At 39.4% G+C, this 19,226-nt stretch overlaps 1 protein-coding gene across 1 annotated transcript in view; it reads left to right on the top strand.

Annotated features, from left to right (window-relative positions):
- Positions 1-18,952, top strand: part of pik3cd (phosphatidylinositol-4,5-bisphosphate 3-kinase, catalytic subunit delta) — a 30,926-nt gene extending 11,974 nt beyond the window's left edge. The window contains exons 9-23 of the mRNA XM_049580820.1: positions 831-927; positions 1,312-1,442; positions 1,520-1,570; positions 1,656-1,823; positions 5,006-5,127; positions 5,243-5,386; positions 5,465-5,564; positions 5,653-5,819; positions 7,862-7,971; positions 8,303-8,381; positions 8,472-8,639; positions 14,172-14,295; positions 16,642-16,787; positions 16,878-17,010; positions 17,102-18,952. Of these exons, the coding sequence (XP_049436777.1) occupies positions 831-927; positions 1,312-1,442; positions 1,520-1,570; positions 1,656-1,823; positions 5,006-5,127; positions 5,243-5,386; positions 5,465-5,564; positions 5,653-5,819; positions 7,862-7,971; positions 8,303-8,381; positions 8,472-8,639; positions 14,172-14,295; positions 16,642-16,787; positions 16,878-17,010; positions 17,102-17,239 (1,878 nt within the window). The 3' untranslated portion in view covers positions 17,240-18,952. The remainder of the gene's footprint in view (positions 1-830; positions 928-1,311; positions 1,443-1,519; positions 1,571-1,655; positions 1,824-5,005; positions 5,128-5,242; positions 5,387-5,464; positions 5,565-5,652; positions 5,820-7,861; positions 7,972-8,302; positions 8,382-8,471; positions 8,640-14,171; positions 14,296-16,641; positions 16,788-16,877; positions 17,011-17,101) is intronic.
- Positions 18,953-19,226: the final 274 nt, after the last annotated feature.

Below are 19,226 nucleotides of genomic sequence, written 5' to 3'. Positions count from 1 at the left end.
TTTCTGAGCCACTTCTCTCTTCTGTTGCCCGGAAGAGAAGAAGTCCTGCAGACAGAGAGAAGTAGAGCTATTTTAGCCTGTTCTTGTATATGTGCATCGACTCTTTTTTTAGCCGGGTGCACTCAGCCAGAATGTGTTTCTCTTGTTTTTAACACGATGGATGGTCAGGGTTTTTTTATCTGCTGATCACTGCCTGGAACTTTTTTCCATTTTTGCGGCTTCACAGTCCAACTTTAGACCTTATAAATGTACCATCACTGTCATGCTTTTTTTTTTTGTTGTTTTACCAGAAGCGGCAGAGTCTTTTGCTTCAAATTGTATTATTCAACATGGTGAATTATGAAGTAAAAGTTGCCTCAAACACCCTTTAAACTTTTTTATGTCATTAAAATATTTAAGTTTTCTTATTGTCATTTGATTTGAGTTCAAATGAATGTCTAAAACAAATCAGATATCATACAAGAGAGATTTAAAAATTCAATACCCTTAAATAAATTGATTAAAAAAAATCATTTATCTTTAAATATATCTTTTGGATGTTGTAGAAATAGATTTAGCTGTTGAACTTATTTGTTCTTCTTGATGGGAAAAGAGCAGATGGATGTTCAGATAGATTTAAAGACAAATTACTATACACTACTTATGTATTTTGATAACAAAAGATGTAAACTTTTGTTGACCTAATTATGAAATCTTTATGTAACTTTGATTGAAAGTGAGAGTACTCTCTCTTTGTGGCTCTTCTCCTTCCTTTCTGAAAAATTTCCCTGCTTGGAGATGGTCTTCAAAGCCAACCAACAAACCCTAATCCTCCCTGTCCCTCTCCTCAGGATTGTCCAATAGCCTGGGTGAACACCATGGTGTTTGACTACAAGGACCAACTGAAGACTGGGGAGTTCCTCTTGTCCACATGGCCATCTGTTCCTGGTACTTTCAGACCTTCCCTTTTCTTGCATTTCCTCCTCTTCAAAAACACCTTGTATGTTGACAGCCTCCTCCACGGCGCCTGGCAGCACCACAGTGAAAATGACATGTGGCGCCATCAAAAGCCCCACATATTTACACATTATGCATTCACTGATGCAAGAGATAGCCCTTTTAAGATGCGGAAACAACAGTTGTCTGCTGTGTAAATTATGGCTGCATCTTTATTCACTGAAATTATTTTTCTCTGCAGTCTGGAAGAGCTGTAAGTTTAAAATGTGCTGTCACGTTTAGAGATATGGGAGTGATTTGAATGGAAATGTACTGACTAAGTAGATGAAAGTATCTAGTGAATGACACATTTTATGTATGACATTTTTATCACAGATGACAAAAGCGACCTGTTGAACCCGATGGGAACAGTCGAGAAGAACCCCAATGTTGACAGTGCTGCCGGGCTTCTCATTCGCTTCCCCAACATCCGGCCACATCCTCTCTATTACCCTCTGCTGGACAAGGTACTCATTCTCAAAAAGCTGTATTTGAGTAAATACCAACATGTTCATGTGTATCACAGCCAGTCATCTCTTTACAGGTGAGTGACATGGAGAAGAATGGCGATGCCACCTATGTCTCAAAAGAAGAGGTAAGACTTTCTACATCTCACAGTTTACAATTCTCACACAGCAGCTGTTTGTTGTCGACCACACGTGTCATTTTACTTTCTGCAGTACATGAAGCTAAAAGAAATCATGGACAACAAAAACTACACAGAGTTCTTTGAGGATGAGAAGGAGCTCTTGTGGAAGCTGCGCACAGAAGTCCGCGACCTTTTTCCTGAAAGTCTGTCCAAGCTGCTCCTCATCACCAAGTGGAATCGGCGTGAGGACGTAGTTCAGGTATAAATGGAGAATATCCTAAATAGATTAAAGTCCTCACAATGGAGAACGCATGTATGTTCTCATGGTCCTGTATTCTTAAGCTCGTTATTCTCTTAGCGTGACTCATTATGGGTATTATGTTCTAAGCAGTGTTTTTCCCCAGGCTGAATATTCAGTGTATGTTTCCCTGGGTCAGTCAATATGTTGAATTCACCCACCTACAGCCGACAGCCTACTGATGTTACACTCCTTGAAACCTCCGCCCTCACATCTGTGGGCAAAGCCTTTTATTTGCCTTGCCTTGACATTTATATCTTCACATTGGTGAAATATAGACTAAAAATAGACCATATTTGAAACGTCCATATCCGTTTGTTCTTTTGCTATTTTAACTACCAAGCTAGCCCTTACCAGTTAGACTTACCAGTCTCTTTCAGTGTTCATTTATATCAGGTCACAGAGGCCCCTTAAACATAGGAACGGCCCGCTCACAATGTACAGAAATATTTATTTTGCTTCTGCTAAATAACTTTACCTGTATGTTTATCACTTATTTCACATATTTAACGTATAATATTTGATCTGGTGGTACTTGCTAGCTTTTTACCAGTTATCCACTGTCAACATACGTCATGCTGAACAATCCACCCAGTAGGGCTACAGCTAATGCTTTCAAACAATAAATGTATCAAGTATATGGCTGATTAAACAATTAATTTTGACTGTAAAATGTTAGAACAAGACAAAGAATGCACAGTATGCTGGTGCTTTGAGGTAAATGCCGAGCTAAACGTCAGCATGTTGACATGTTCACAGTGACCATGCTAACATGCTTAAAGTTTGGCAAAGACTGTGTGGGCTAATGTTTAGTATTTGAGAAGGGAACTACGCTCAAAATGAATTAATGTTATTCCAAAGACAGTCCAAAAATGTTAGTCAACATAAACAATTCTGTCCCAAATCCAAAAATCAGAGGGCTGAAACTAGTAAAAGTAGTTAAAGTACTAATACCACACTGTAAATATAATCTCTTACTAGTAAAAGCCCTCTTGAACTGAAAATGTTACATTGAAGTGCAATCAGGAGAGTGTTAGGTAAAGTATTTAAAGTAAAAGGACCCTATGCAGAAAAGAAATAATTAAATATGATAAAGTAGTTAAAATAATTAAAAGGAAAAGCAGCAAGTTCTCATATTTATCATCAAAATAGCAATCAATTTTCTAATCAAGTAGTTGTTTCATTTTCATCAGGTATGTGTGCAAAAATCTTAATTTGTAAAGTAACGAGTAACTAAAGTTATCAAATAATTGCCGTGGAATAAAAAGTACAATATTGCCCTCTAAAGTATGAAGTAGAAGTAGAGAGTGGCATCAAAATACTTAAGTAAAATGATAAATATTTTTAAGTACAGTACTTGAGTAAATGAACTTTGTTACATTCCACCACTGCTAAAACTTAAATATGTGATGTCATCAAGTATGAAGTCTGGAGCTGCTCCACAGACAATGAATTAGGAAGTATGTACTTGATGACACTGAGAGCACCCAGGGGAATGTTCTGAGTATATAGGTATATTTTCTGTTTTACAACTGAGAGCACTACAACAGAATAAAAAAGCAAACAAACATTAGTGGATCCATAAAATCAAACTCCCATTCATTGTCTATGGAGCAGCTCCAGACTTAATACTTGATGACATCACAAGTTTGAGACTTCCTATTCTGGTTTCTGGCTTTAAGAGAGAGCAGCTCATGATCACCAATGTTTTTGAGCTTCCCAATAATATACTGGAACTCTTAATTTAGGAACTGTTCCCCTTTAAATCAACACATTAGCATGTTAGATTTTTTTTTTTTTTTTTTAATTTTATATACTTTATTAATCCCAGAGGGGAAATTCAATTTTTTCACTCTGTTGTCAATTACACACAGATCCAAACACATACATGCACAAACAGGACATGCACTAAGTGGAGAGATGTCAGAGTGGGGCTGCCATGGACATGCGCTCCGAGCGGTTGGGGGGGGTTCGGTGCCATGCTCAAGGGCACCTCAGCAGTGCCCAGGAGCTACCAGTCCATGCTCCCTATTTTGGTCCAGACGGGGACTTGAACAGGCGACCCTACGGTTCCCAACCCAAGTCCCTATGGACTGACCCATTAAACACAAACTACAGCTGAGGCTGTGGGAATGGGCAATGTCATGTCTGTCACGTATTGCCTGTATTTGGTCAAACCCGATAAACCTGCTGATCCAGTGATTGTCGAGACATTTGGTTCTGAACTAGAAATGTGAACCCAAATGTAAACATTGCATGGCTACAAACTAAAAATGCTCATGCATTTCCATGAGTGCAGGGTGACACTTATCAAATTGTTTATTGTGTCCAACCAGCTGTGTCAAACTCAAATATATTTAATCAGCAATGGTACAAAGCAACATATTATCAGATGAACTGAAACCACCAAATGTTCTTGCTCAATAAATTATTTAAACGATTAATCATTGATCAAAACCAGCTATAGTGATTCAAAAGCTTCAGACAGAATTATTCTTTAAAATCTGTTTCAATACCTATAGTATAGTAATAATTATGTATCAATTAGTCTGCTCACTGTGTTCCTTTTGGGTCTTGTCATACATGACAACGCATGAAAAAAAATATGGTAGTTCTTTTTTTTTTTGACTCTCACCATACTTGTTTCGCTGTAACCTGTCTGATCCAAACTGGCTACCTGAGGCTGACACTGTGTGCACATTTAAACCACAACAGAAAAAGAAAGTAATTTAATCTTGATGAAAAACATATTCTTCTCAATGCTTGTGACAAACTGCCAAAAACGAGCTAACGTGATGCAGCAGCGAAACTTGGGCTACAAAATACGAGAAACAGTCACGGTTGCTATTGATGGAGATAAAAAACAAATGTGCACGGGGAAACCACCTGTGGTTGAAACTGCCCTCGTGACGTGGAGTGATGATGCCGCTGCACTGTATTTTGAAACAGTCAATTATATCAGTAAACAGCGAAACTGTCCGTTTCATGACTTTGCATTCACGTTGATCTGGATGAACATGATCAGAATAGAAGGTTTCCATTGTAGTAGAAACACTCAAGTCTCATGAGAAGTTCAATTTGTCATCAAACGTGAGTTATAATTGTTCTCATCATGGTAGAAAATGGTCGTGTTATCTCCTCAGATGGTGAGTCTACTGAGGAACTGGCCCGAACTCCCTGCCATCCATGCCCTGGAGCTCTTAGACTACAGTTTTCCCGACCCAGCAGTGCGTTCTTTCACGATCAGATGCCTCAGGAAGCTCAGGTACACACATGTTTATACATCCATACGTTGATGCTCTGCTCATAATTATGTAGCATCACACATTTTGAGTTTTAACAGTGTTTCATCATTAACTGAACATTTCCTCTGCACACAGTGGTGATGAACTGCTGCAGTACTTGATCCAGCTGGTCCAGGTGCTGAAGTACGAGTCCTACTTAGACTGTGACCTCACCACGTTCCTGCTAGAAAGGGCTTTGTCCAACTGGAGGATAGGACACTTTCTGTTTTGGCATCTCAGGTGAGACGCAGTTCAGCAGAAAACACACGACTCTGCACCTGCAGCCTTTTTTTTGACGGGAGGATTTGTTTATTGTAGGTCAGAGATTCACGTGGCATCTGTGAGTTTGCGTTTTGGCCTGATTCTGGAGGCCTACTGCAGGGGAAACATCCACCACATCAAGCTCTTAGCCAAACAGGTAATCTCACACACTAACAAGCGCTGATGTCAAGGTCTAAAATGTTTTTGTTTTGTACTAAATCACAGCTTTACCTCTCCCCACACAGACCGAGGCTCTGGGCAAAATGAAGGCCCTGAGTGACTTTGTCAAATCGGGCTCCCAGAAGATGACAGTGGACGACCTGAAGCTGTGTATCAGACAGGAGTCGTACCTGGAGGCCCTGTCAGACCTGCTGTCACCGCTCAACCCCAGCGTCATCCTTGCTGAGATCTGGTTAGATCCAGACACACACACACACGAACGACAAATTACATCTTTTAACTCCTTAATTGGATTTTCAGGGGCAGTTTTGGTCCCTCTTTAGGTTTACAGAATTACAACACAATACATGTAGAGAGCCTATTGACACATTAACCCTTAGTTGTTACTGTACCGGTAGACTTTTTTTTCTCTTGAATTACACTTATTTCACACTGCTGAAAGTCTCACAGATGCGAATTGTGCCATTATTTATACTCTGCCCTTAACCTGTTCATCTTAATGCCCCTTATCAGCAGTTCTTTAAAATAATATTGGCTCTTAGCTTGTTTTCCCTGGACAGAATTTCCCCATGTCCTACAGTGGCATCACGAAGGACAATAGTCATTGATTAAATTAATATTTAAAGGAATACTTCACCCACAAAATGATCATTTGCATATCAATTACTCACCCTGTGTTACTGTGAATTTGTGGAGAAAGCATTTTGCATGCCTCCATGGTGAACAAAGAATCCAAAAACATAGGACTTTTTGATGAACTGGAGTAAAAGGGGGCCATGTCTAACAGCAAAACTTTATCAAAACATACATCTAAGCCACATCAAATCTCATACATCTCGTGCGGTATATTCCAACTCTCATTTATCCAGTTGTATGCTCAGTACTTCCCAAACACATGCATTTGTGCTAAAACCATACAATTTTAGACACGTCTGCATGACCCAGGGGTCGGCAGCCTCTACTATCAAAAGAGCCATGTTTGGCCAAAAAAGAAAAAATCTGTCTGGAGCTGCAAAACATATTTGAGCCCTATAATAAAGGTAACACAGCCTTTTAAGTTGAATTCAGCCTATCAACATCACTAATAGATCTAATTGAGCATTCATTAATATGTATAAGCACAAGGTGGCTTTTCTGTGGTGGGCTACTTTTGATTATTTGGTACTTTAACTTTGCAGCATTGCTGATGAAAGCAAACGAATTTGTCCATGCACTATTAAATTCTCTATTTTCCCCTGAGACTTTTCCCTTTGTTGAATTTGGAATCCACAGCTAGCCCAGCTAGGAAGGCTCAAAGACTACTGTAGCCATCACTAGTGATGTTTTTAAAGGGAAAAGGCGCCAGGCCAGAGGAATGACGCACATTTTAGTTGACGAAATGTTGAAAGAATTTTGTAAATCGGGGGGCGTCGGTGGCTTAGTGGATAGAGCAGGCGCCCCATGTACAAGGCTGTTGCCACAGCAGCCCGGGCTCAGCTCCAGCCTGTGGCCCTTTGCTGCATGCCACCCCCCCTCTCTCACTCTCCCCTCTCTGTCCTATCAATTAAAGGCTAAAATGCCATAAAAAAATCTTAAAAAAAAAAAAAAAAGAATTTTGTAAATTAGTATATAGGCTGTGCAATTTTTACAGTTGAAGAATGTACGAATCACTTTACAACAATAGATAAAAAAATTAAAATGTAGCAAAAACAACAGTTATTCATTTCCATAGACCTTTCTGTCAAAGCCACAGGGAGCGGCTGTGCTACCCCTGGCATTAACAGTCTTTGCATGGACAAGTAGCGAGCTAACTCAACGAAATGCACAAGTAAAGTTCAATGCACTTGGGTGTGCTACTTGCATGTGGAAGTGATTTTCTTTTTTTGTGAGGAAGTGTTTTAAATAGAAAGGTTTTTGCAAAATTGCATGTGTTTGGGAAGTACTGAGAATAGGACTTCATGAATGAAACTTAAATTATCCTGCACGAATTGTGTGAGAGTTGGTGAACAGATGTTTTAATATAGTTTTTCTGTTCTCTGTTTTTGGATTCTTCATTCACCGTAGAGGCATGTGAGAAAAACAATGTTTTCTTCATGAATTCCATATAACACGTAATGAGTATGATGTACAGATGATCATTTTTGTTAGTGAAATACACCTTTAAAACCCGATGAATAAAATGTCATTAAGGCTGGGAAAAAAATGAATTTTGTAAAAGTGTGCTTTTTCTAACCTTTTTAACGTGGCACAATTATAATGATCATGTGTTTATAATGAGTGTGTTTGCTGTTGCAGTCCGGATAAGTGCAGGTTCATGGACTCCAAGATGAAGCCACTCTGGCTGATGTATAAGAACCCCTGGGCCCAGGGAGACATGGTGGGCATCATCTTCAAGAACGGAGATGGTAAGACACAAGAACATCTGAGTGCATGGCCACACACAGACGGCAGCCACACAGTGTCAAGATTTAAGCTGTAGTTAATTTTAGTATAGCACAAAAGGAATACACGGAAGGGTTAAAATGCGGGGTTGTAGACTGAAGGTACTGCAAAGATGTACTGGAAAACCCAGCAGGTCTGCTTTGTTTGGAAAGGGACGTCCCCTAAATTCAAAAAGAGGAAGGTTAAAAGTCAAACAGTACCAGGGTGAAAGTAAGCATGAAATTTAAATTTGATCCATCTCTCGTGGCAATGAAATGAAGATTGCCCCCCTTGTTTTTTTCTCATCATCTTTAGATCTTCGACAAGACATGTTGACCCTCCAGATGATCCAGCTCATGGAGACTTTATGGAAGAAAGAAGGCCTCGATCTCAGGTACAGTGGGAGCAGCTGTTTGCAGCAGCTGTTGGACGAAGAGTTCTTCTAAACCAACCTGACACTGATAATGTCACCATACACTCGCAGGATGATCCCGTATGGCTGCCTGTCCACTGGGAACAAGATGGGGCTCATCGAGGTGGTGAAGAACTCCGACACCATCGCCAACATCCAGCGTAACAGCAGCAACAGTGCCGCCACCGCTGCCTTCAACAAGGATGCCCTGCTCAACTGGCTCAAATCTAAGAATCCTGAGTGAGTATGATGAACAATGTTGACACAATGTTAATACTGGAGCCTCCAAATGTCATCTTCTACTGTAGATACTGTACTGAACTCTCTAGAACAGTGGTTCCCAATTGGTGGGTCATGGGTCCATTCTGAATAGACCACAAGTGACTCATCAACGTGTTGAATTTGTTTAAAAAAAAAAAAAAAAAGCCACACTTTATTTTGAAGTACAATAAATTAGCAGCACAGAACTTTAATGCTGAAGTGCCATTTCCTGCTGTAGAGTGACTGACTAACAGACAGCTACTTGACAGAGACAGCAAAGTACCTCGACAATGTGGCCAAATTCAAGTATGACGCTAAATATATTAAACTGTGTGGACCTTGAACTAATGATCTTGACCCTGTGGCTGGACCAGTTGGGAACCACTGCTCTAGAATGGATGACGCTCTTTAAAGGGTAACTTGGGTATTTTTCAACCTGGTCCCTATTTTCTCATGGCTTTGTGTCTACGTGACCAATGGGAACAACAATTTTTGAAACTGCTGGAGTATTGAGCGAGAGGGCTGCAGCTGGGAGATGCCAAACAGGCTGCAATGTAACCACTCAGGGCAATTATGCACCCTCAATTTACATCCACTGAAAGTGCTGACTACATAATGAAAATGATTCTTACAGAGATAGCGCTTTCTAATAAAGAGTAGGATCCTTTTTGTTGAACCAGAAAAACCTTGAAATCGTTATTGCCAAAGGCACCTGACCAGACTCAAAAACCCCCCACAAAATAAAACTCACAAAAAACATCTTGGTTCATCTTTCCACTGTTCCAACAATCACCAACTCTGGTTTAGTTGAAATGATCCCTTAACTCGCTCAGTTAGATGTGGTGAAGTGGCAGGGAAAACAACATGTATAGAGCCAGTGTATTTTCACATCTAACTGGGTATTGAGAGAAAGAGCTGCAGACGGCAGCCATGATGCAGCGGCATGGTAAAGACTAAGAGCATGATCCCACCGTCAATATTTACATCCACTGAAAGTGCTTGTTTTGCCACTGACAGGCTCTGATTGTTATTATAAGTGTCCAACACATTATAGAAAAGATCCCAACAGAGATAGACCTTTTTGTTAGAGAGAAAGATCCTTTCTGTTCAACTAGAAACAGCCACGAAATCACCATGGCCAGTTCCACCAGACTCCATTTAAATAAACAGTAATTTTAGGGTGTATACAGCCAGTATATTTTAACATCTAACTGGGTGAATTAAAGGTTTATTTCAGCCAAACAAGAGTTGGTGATTGTTGGAACAGTGGTAAAATGAACCAAGACCATTTTTGTGAGTCTTATTGTGTTTCTGTCGACTTTGAGTGAAGTGTGTTTCAACAATAAAAAAAATTACTGTTTATTTAAATGGAGTCTGGTGGGTTTAGTGATAGTGATTTGGGGCTGTTTCTTGTTTAACAAAAGGATCTTAATCTTTAACAAAAAAGGTCTATCTCTGTAGGGATCCTTTTCATAATGTTGTCAGAAACTTGTTGGTAACAACAAGCACCTCTAGTGGATGTACATTGAGGATGAATATCACCCCGAGTGGTTACATTGCAGCCTGTTATCCTGCTGCTGCTGCTGCTGGCTGCAGCACCCACTCAGTACTCAACCAGTTTCAAAAATTGTTGTTCCCATTAGTCAATTAAACACAAAAACGTGGGAAAATAGGGTCCAGGTTGACAAATCTCAAAGTTACCCTTTAACCCCAGGAACCCAGCACTGGGTCCATTATGTGAACACCAATGCTGTTCAAGGCTTCAGAATTTCATCCACACATTTTCAAATTGTTTATCGTGATCAGCAAAACCACCCAAATGGCCTTTTACCCAGTAACTTTGCCCAGTTCTCAGTTCTTTGTCGGGGGATCCCCAAGTGCTCCCAGACCAGCTCTGTCATAAGCAGTGTCCCAAATACAGACAGTATGATACACTAGTTTGAGTCATGTTTTGTTGTTTTTTTTTTGTTTTGATGTAACAACACAAATAGATTTTGTTCGTCTTGTTTGAGTTGCATTTTCACTGACATCTCTCAGGGCACAGCTTCTGTTATTTCCTGTTATCAGAAAATGGTCAGGAGCAATATATTGACTTCCTGTAAACAACTACGTCACTGTGATTATGTGTCCAAGTACAGCGCAAGATGTGTGAAAAAAATGCCAAAAAAAATGCACCAACAACAGCACCTTTAGTACGTTCATGTTACAGGGGATTGAAACACAGTGATGCGTGAAATGTGTCACATGCTCTGGCTGTTTTGAACTGACTTATTTAAGATTGCGGTAACACCTCACTTTTTTCCCCCCTTTTATTATTTATACAGGGTTCATACAAGGTGGTTGAGGTGCTTGAATTTGGGACAATTTTAGTACTGAAACCTTAAAAATCAGACATTTTTTGACTAGGTCCTTGAAAAAAGACTTGAATATACTTGAGAAGAGAACAGAAAATTATTTTATGAAACTTAATACGTACATTTTTTGAACTAGTAAGCCAAGAACGGCTGTGTCTGCAATTAATTTCTGATGCTGTATGAGCGGTATGAGCTCAGCGCGCCACTGGGTTGTAAACACCAGTAAATAGTCGGCATCAGGTTTCGCCAGCCTGCAAAATGCTCACACCGGAGCAGCATCAGCTGTTAGCACAGGTTTTGAGCTGTAATTCGGCAGTAAATTAGCAGCTGTGTGTGTCTGACTTTGGATGGTGGAGTTATTATTTGAGTTTGTTGGTTGCAGAAGGCGGAGGCTCTGCTCTGCACTATTTTCCTACTTTTTTGTCCTTTGCTAGTCACATGCCTGACTAATAACCAATTAATTGAATGAATGAATGACTTCCTTTCAAGCAAAACAAAAAATAAAAGCAAAACAGTAACAGACATGCTCAAAAAGGAGTAGGAAGAAGTGTACACTGTATAATGTCTCATTTAAAAAGGAAATTACCAACACTATTCCAAACTAATTTACAACCATTAATATAGATAGATAAACAGTTTTAGATATTAAACACAAACCCCCACCAAGTCCAGATAAATAAATAAACCAACCCATCAGCGTCACCTCTCTTCATCTGTATACCTTCCTAAATAAAACAAAGTTAATAAGTGCTACCAAGTTTTAGGCCCTGGTAGTGTGTTTGCTCCATTTACGAATTTCCACAATGGTCCTGCAACATATGGTTGTGGAGAAAACAATTTCATCTTTGAAAAAAAAGGATGTCTTTCTGTTCAAACCAGGTTTATAAACTATATAAAAGCAATTAATAAATGCTCTTTAACATACTAAATTATAGGTGTAAGCAGATGCAAGGATCTTTTTTTATTGTTTATGGATATATTTGTCATCAACTACAACTCTGCCTTTGAGGCACCCATAAGCAGAGGCTGGTGTATAAACAGATAATGAATGACTATACAGTAAAACACAGTTTAATAGTAAGATATGTCTTTGTAGGAGAGATAATAATAGTTGACAAATACTGTACATTAGTAAACAATAAAATGTTCTTATGTCTGCTAACAACTACACTACCGTGTATTATAAACTCTTTATAGTGTTTTCCTGTTTATGTCTTTTATAATTCTAATTTTTATTTATCTATATAGTCAAATCTCAACAAACCTACAGTATTGTTATTGGAACTCAACATATCCACAGGCCCCTGGTAGCGACACATTCTTAGACCCGAAATAGTAATTTAGCAACCACAGCGGTACAACTAAACAGAAAATCATTACAGCGCAGCAGAGATATTACAAACAAAAAAGCCTTAAAGCTTTGAACTTTATCATTGACCCTAGCTGACATGTGTTCGTATGACACAATTTCTAGCATACATTCCATCAGTTTTACAAAATCTGGAGGGAATGTATTTTTCCAGAATCTGAGGATCACTCGACCAGCTTTTACGATACCTACATTTTCATATTTTGATACATTTGGCATTTCTGCTCGGTCCCCCATAAGGCATAGCTTTGGTGATTTAGAACTACTTCCTTATGTGATCCACAACTCCTTCCCAAAATGAGTTAACCAGTTTACATTCTCAGATTGCATGTACAAATGCTCCTGTTTGTGTCTTGATATTTCCCACATAAATTATCAGCCAGTGGACCCATGCTGTGGAGCTTGAATTAATTTATACTGAGTAAATTGTTTCCTTTATATATTTCCCAGTATTTGACAGCATTTGCAGCCATTCCCCTTTGCTTTAGTAGGTCTTTCTGCCAAATGATGCTCAGATTTTTACAAATTTATTTTTGTAACCCGCTGAAGATTTTGTTGTTATGTAGTTCTTAAAGATGCTATTGTTACCAGATATAATGACATGCTAATTAACAAACATTATAGGTACCGACTTTAAATTCTAGTCAAAGATCCCATGGTACTTTTACAAGTTTTGCTTTCTTTTGTTTTCTTTTGTTACGGTTTCTGTGTCAATACAGTCATCATTAAATCACTGACTCATTGTATTGCCCCATCCCTTCATTACTACACACACATACTCATTAAATGTCCTCTCAACTCATCATTAATACCAGCCTGTCATCACAGCCTCAGTTCACAGACAAGTATATATTTTCCTATAGAGTTAACCACCCCTCTATTTTTTTGTATATTGTTTGCAACTTTGCCCTATATCATGTGAAATTTAATTGGCTGCCAACATTGTACTGTTTTTTTTCTGGGGTGTTTTTTTTCTTTGGGTATTTTCTGAATACAATGAAAATTTAAAAAAAAAAATGCTTTTTGCATATTTCAGTGTAATATAAACTTGCATGGGTATTTGCTTAAGCATGACACTGTAGCCTTACTTAGAATACACAGTTACAGTGTATGTAGAAGTCTTTTTCTTGACAGTATGGAGAGAAATCCTTTTTTTCCATCTATGTTTGGAGCATTTAAGTTTTATGTTTTGAGAAATGCCCTCTGGATATCTGTGCATGTGGTTTGAAGTGTTTACTTCAAAGAATTTCATGCGTGCAGAATCTTAAAACCACGACAGACCAACACAAAGTGCACAGACGACTACAGGTTTAGCAATATTAAGTGAGAGTAGATTTTTATTTGGTGCCAGACAGTCTGAAGGTCTTGTCTTTTCTAAAAGCTCCTCCGAGAGAGAGAGAGAGAACCATTCAGTGTAATGAATAAGCCTTTGTACGTCACGTTGGCAAGACATGCCCAGCTGACTGCACGACAGAAGAGAAAGGTAATTAGCTTGAAATGCTGCAGCACTTGCACTGGAGCAGGGAAAATTAGTAAAAGCTTAAACCTCCGTGCACGTCTAGACCGTGACAGGACATGACAGCCAATCATTAATCAGCCACAGGAACTCCTGCTGTGAATATTTCATAAAGCAGTGAGGAAATCCTGCCTCATGACCGTGTGTGTGTGTGTGTGTGTGTTAGTAGTCCTGCAGGTTATTTGATGCAGATAAGAGAAGTGTAAATGTACAGTAAGAACAAAACCCACTCATGCTTTGCTTCCTTGTTCTTCTGATATTTCTGTCACCAGGGAAAAACTTGATCAAGCAATAGAGGAGTTCACGCTGTCCTGCGCCGGCTACTGTGTAGCCACTTACGTCTTGGGTATTGGAGATCGTCACAACGACAATATCATGATCAGGGAAACTGGACAGGTGGGGCTGTGCTGCTGTGATATGTTTCATCACCTTACCACAAGGGGGCGATTGGCCATAGAGTGGGAAATGGGTGTCGACCTGACTTTACTTGTGCTCTGCTTCATAATGCAGTGTAGCAGAACACTTACTGTTGTTGCCAAAATCAGTGGCACAGTTGCATAAGTAGTAGTCACTGGTTAATGTTTGAAAAACACAAATTGTTCTTTCCTTCAACATGTAATACTGATTGGTATTTCAAGGTTTGTGAGTTTCCAAACTGCCAGCAACCTTAGAAGGGAACACCATGTAAGAATTCCAATTTCCACAGTCGAGGAAAATTTAATCAATGTCTGTGAACATGAGCTACTCTCTCTCAAAGCCAAACACCAGAGAAGTAAGTCTCAAACGTGTGATGTCATAGAGGATAAAGTCTGGAGCTGCTCCATAGACAGTGGAAGGGCGACTGATTTTATGGACCCACAGAATGTTTTTTTTTTTTTCTTTTTTATATCCAAGTGAGCTTTATTTTATTGTAGTGTTCTCAGGTCTGAAACAGAACATGTCCTGATATACTCAGATCATTCCCCTGGGTGCTCTCAGTGACATCTTGAACATCCTTCCTGATTCATTGTCTATGGAGCAGCTCCAGACTTTACACCTGATGACATCAGAAATTTTAGGTCGTTATATTTTTTGAGAGAGTTTGTCATGTTTCTTTATATGTTTTGGACTGTCTTTGACCATAGGAATAACATGGATGAATTTTGAAAATGGGAGTAGTTCTTCTGTAATAATACTTCTTAAAATTTAACTACAGTGAGTCTGTTTTGTCAGATTAGATGGTCACTTTGTAGTGATTACTTTTTCAAATGAAGTGACACAAATTTGGTTACTAAAATTTAAATTGTCATCCGACCTTACAGCGACACAATAAATAACCTAATTCAATTAATCAAACAACATTAGACTTTCACTGCATAGTGGCAGACAGTTTGAGCTTGCAGTCCTGGAAATATGGACATTAATTGTCCTTGCTCAAGCCCAAGGACAAAAACATTGTGCTGAGTTGTACTCTATGTGGAGGTGTGAGATTTGATCCACATTATATCTTATCCCAGACTGTGCTATGGCTGCACTAAAGTAATATAGCTCTGTGTGCATTGATGAGAGAATTGAGGACATTTAAAAGGAGCACAAAAGGTACTTTTCCCAGTTCCTAATTTTATGTGTAGTAACTGGTCAAGTAATTTAATTACTTTTGAGAGAAGTAACTAATAACTGTACCAGTTACTAATATATTGGTCATCAGTTAGTCATAAGTGCTGTATCGTAGGCAACTGGACTTGCTTGAATTTCTTGAAGACGTTTCGCCAAAATCCAAAGTTCCAAAAGGCTTCCTCAATTCTTATGGACTGGTGCGGAGTCACAGGCTTTAAACTGTAGATGTGGACCCTTATAGAGTCGTTGAGGTCCCATGTGAGCTCTGAGTTTCAGAGTCGTTAAGGGCACTTGTGAGTCGTTGACCCACCCGGCCATCTTGTGTGTTCACACCCACACAAAGTCTGCGACTCCGCATCAGTCAGTTAGATGAGAGGTAAAACATCTTCAAGAAACTCAAGCAACTATTTTACTTCTTCCAAAGTACACCTGCCAATCATTTCACAGCACTGAAGGAAGCGTGGATCTACTCATGGACAAGAGGCTTGTGCTTGTGACAGTGTGAGATGCCGTGGCTGTGCTGTAACATTAGCTAGCTCAGTGGTGCTGGGTGAGCCAGCAGTATATGCATGCTTGTAGCATCAAATAACTGATTAAAACCATCTTATCAAAGAATGAGGGCACAAAACTTTAAAATGACAGAAACCATCTTTGGGGAAAAAATGTATTAGATGTGTACTTTGATTTTATCATTTGGTCCATGTCCCATCTGCTAACGTGAAGGGGGCGGGGATTATGAGCTACTGCCAGGGGGTAATCGAGATGTTTCGGCCTCACTTTTGGGGAGCTGCCATCTTGTCCATCTTTATATACAGTCTATGCTTACTACAAGGTCTGTGGATTGTCTTGAGTAACCGTGTTATGATTTCTGGAAAGAGACATTAGCGTTGACTTTTTCAAATGTATTATTTTGATGAGCCGAGTGTCATTTAGTTCCATTACATTAGAGAGAAGGCAGACATCTCTACAGTTGATATCTCCAACACTCTGCAGCTCACACCAAAACAATCTAAACTAATTAATAGCACTACAGGTAAGAGGAAACATATGTATATTTGATTTGGGGGTGAACTGTCCCTTTAAGAAATATGACTGTGGTCAGTGATTCAGAGCCCAGAAGTCATTTTCACCTTCTCTCCTTCTCAGCTGTTCCACATTGACTTTGGTCACTTCCTGGGCAACTTCAAACGGAAACTGGGGATCAACAGGGAGCGTGTGCCGTTCATCCTGACTTATGACTTTGTCCACGTGATCCAACAAGGAAGGACGAACAACAGTGAGAAGTTTGAGAGGTACATTGTTTTTGTATCAGTCTGTTTACTGATCTGGGATTCTGTTCACGTATTTTAAACCGATGACTGAGTATTGCATCATGTTGTCAGGTTCAGAGAGTACTGCGAGCGGGCCTACAAGATCCTGTGTCGGAACGGGATGCTGTTCGTCAACCTCTTTGCTATGATGAAGGCAGCAGGACTGCCAGAGCTCACCTCCTTCAAAGATATCCAGTATCTAAAGGTATGCAACAGTGATGATGATGCTGCTGATGATGGTGAGGAGGAGGAGGATGATAATGATGACAATGTTTTTTTGTTTTGTTTTTCAAAAGGACTCTTTAGCTTTGGGCAAATCAGAGGAAGAGGCACTGAAGAATTTCAAAGTGAAGTTCAACGAAGCTCTGCGGGAGAGCTGGAAGACGAAGGTCAACTGGATGATGCACTCCTTGGCCAAAGATAATCGACCGTGAAGAACACTGGAAACCCGAAGACCCACCAAATATTATGGATTTTAACTTATGGAGATAAAAGGGAAGCAAACACAATCAAATATTTTACTTTACTGATGGCATTCAAACACACTCCTCTCATGTTTACACCTGACTGGCCTGTCTGTGGTTAATAATGACTGAATGGAATCATCCAAAGATTATTCAACCATGGAACATAATCTCAACACACAAACATTTTCCTAATGAAGGAAATCCTCACGCTCATCTTTCTCCCGTCAAACATCAGAATGCCTTTGCCTCCAGGACGTATCGACAAAGATTATAAATATGCTTTTTTAATGTGTTAAAATTGCTACTTGAAAACCACCTGCACGTGCAAAAGTGTTATGAATCATGGAAACAGGAGCAGAGACTGAAAGTTCATTGCACCAACTGCATCACTCTGCAGGGAGCAAACTGCAGACAAACTTCATGATGACTTTAGACAACGCCGTTTTAGTCACGGAGTTCCATATCATGGCAGCAGTTTCACCTCAAGTCTCCTTTTGTACGGTTTACGACACTGGATGGATGTGTCATTTCCTCTCATTTCAGTTGCTTATTTGCAAATGTGTCTTTTTTTAATTTTATTTTATTGTGTTTTATTTAATTCAGTAGCGCTGAGGTACTTGTACAAAGTCACGGAGGATATTTTAAAAAGATATTTTGTTTTACTGCTGTATTGACGTGTAATGTTGCCTTGAAGTGCAGTTTGTTGCCTTTGGAGTGCCAGCAGACAGGAAGCATTGTAACATTTACAATTTATTTTAAGATGAGAAAATAACTTTAGATGGGTCCTTTATTTTGAGAGCATCCTTGTGTATACCAGACTGTGTTACTCAGCAGACTCCTACAAAACAGCTACTACACATTAAAGGAACAGTTCGACATTTTGGTAAATAGCCATATTTGCTTTCTTGCCAAGAGTTCAATGAAAAGGTCTTCTGTATACCACCCTCATGTCTGTCCATTAAATGTGAAGCCAGGAGCCTTTAGCTTAGCTTAGTTTAAAGACTGGAAACAAAATCAGCTTTTACACTGCCTTTTCAAGGCAAGAATATTGTGCTGTTATTCTACCTTGCCGTCCTGTATTAAAGGTAAGATCGTGGAGTGGTTGACAGAGTTGTCTTGCGTTAAAGCCGGCAGGGGAGGTTGTAACAGTGCATAATCGACTTTTGTGTAAAAAGGACAGCGTGCAGGATGGGTGTTAGCAGTTAGCAGCTAACTTGAAGAAGAACAGCAGCCCAAAATGACTGCAAATTGGTTGGTATTACCGACTTGATGCGGTTTTTTTTACAAAAACTGGACCGTTTTTTTTTTGTTTTTTTTGTTTTTTTCTCTCATACTGACCCAACCCTAGCTGCCTGACGTGTGTTGTATGTCCCACTAGAGCTCCACGCTGTTGTGTTACACATTATGCTCACCATGCCTTTTGCTTCCAGAACGCCATCATGCTATGTTAGGTGTTGTTTGGGTCTGTATACAAAAGCAAAGCTAAGTCATGATTAGATAGTTTGCACCCCTATTGTGGGATCTCTGTGTAAAAAGGGCGATAGTGAAACAGCTAGCGTGACTGTAACTAACCTAACAAAACCTGCCTACCAGCATGTCTAAACTGCATTAATTAATACATTATATCTTGCTTGTTAAATCTGTAGAAAACCTGTAACAAAAAAAAAAAAAAAAAGACAAGTTGTGGTTGTACAGGGTTACGTGCTGGACTATTTCTTGGACAGGAACAGATGAGTAAAACCACAAATTTTTAGAGGTGCTGGTAGGTGGATTGTTTTTACCTTTGGATAGAGCCTAGCTAGCGGTTTTCCTCTGTTTCCAGTCTTTCTGCTAAGCTAAGCTAAGCTAAGCTAAGCTAACAATCTCCTGGCTCCAGCTTCATATTTAATGGAAAGAACTCTCAGCAAGACAGTGAATAGGTACAAATCACAAAATGTTGAACTATTTCTATAAT

Source organism: Epinephelus fuscoguttatus, linkage group LG7, assembly GCF_011397635.1.
Source record: "Epinephelus fuscoguttatus linkage group LG7, E.fuscoguttatus.final_Chr_v1".
In the NCBI taxonomy this organism is placed as follows: domain Eukaryota; kingdom Metazoa; phylum Chordata; class Actinopteri; order Perciformes; family Serranidae; genus Epinephelus; species Epinephelus fuscoguttatus.
This window is presented reverse-complemented; position numbering and strand designations above follow the sequence as displayed.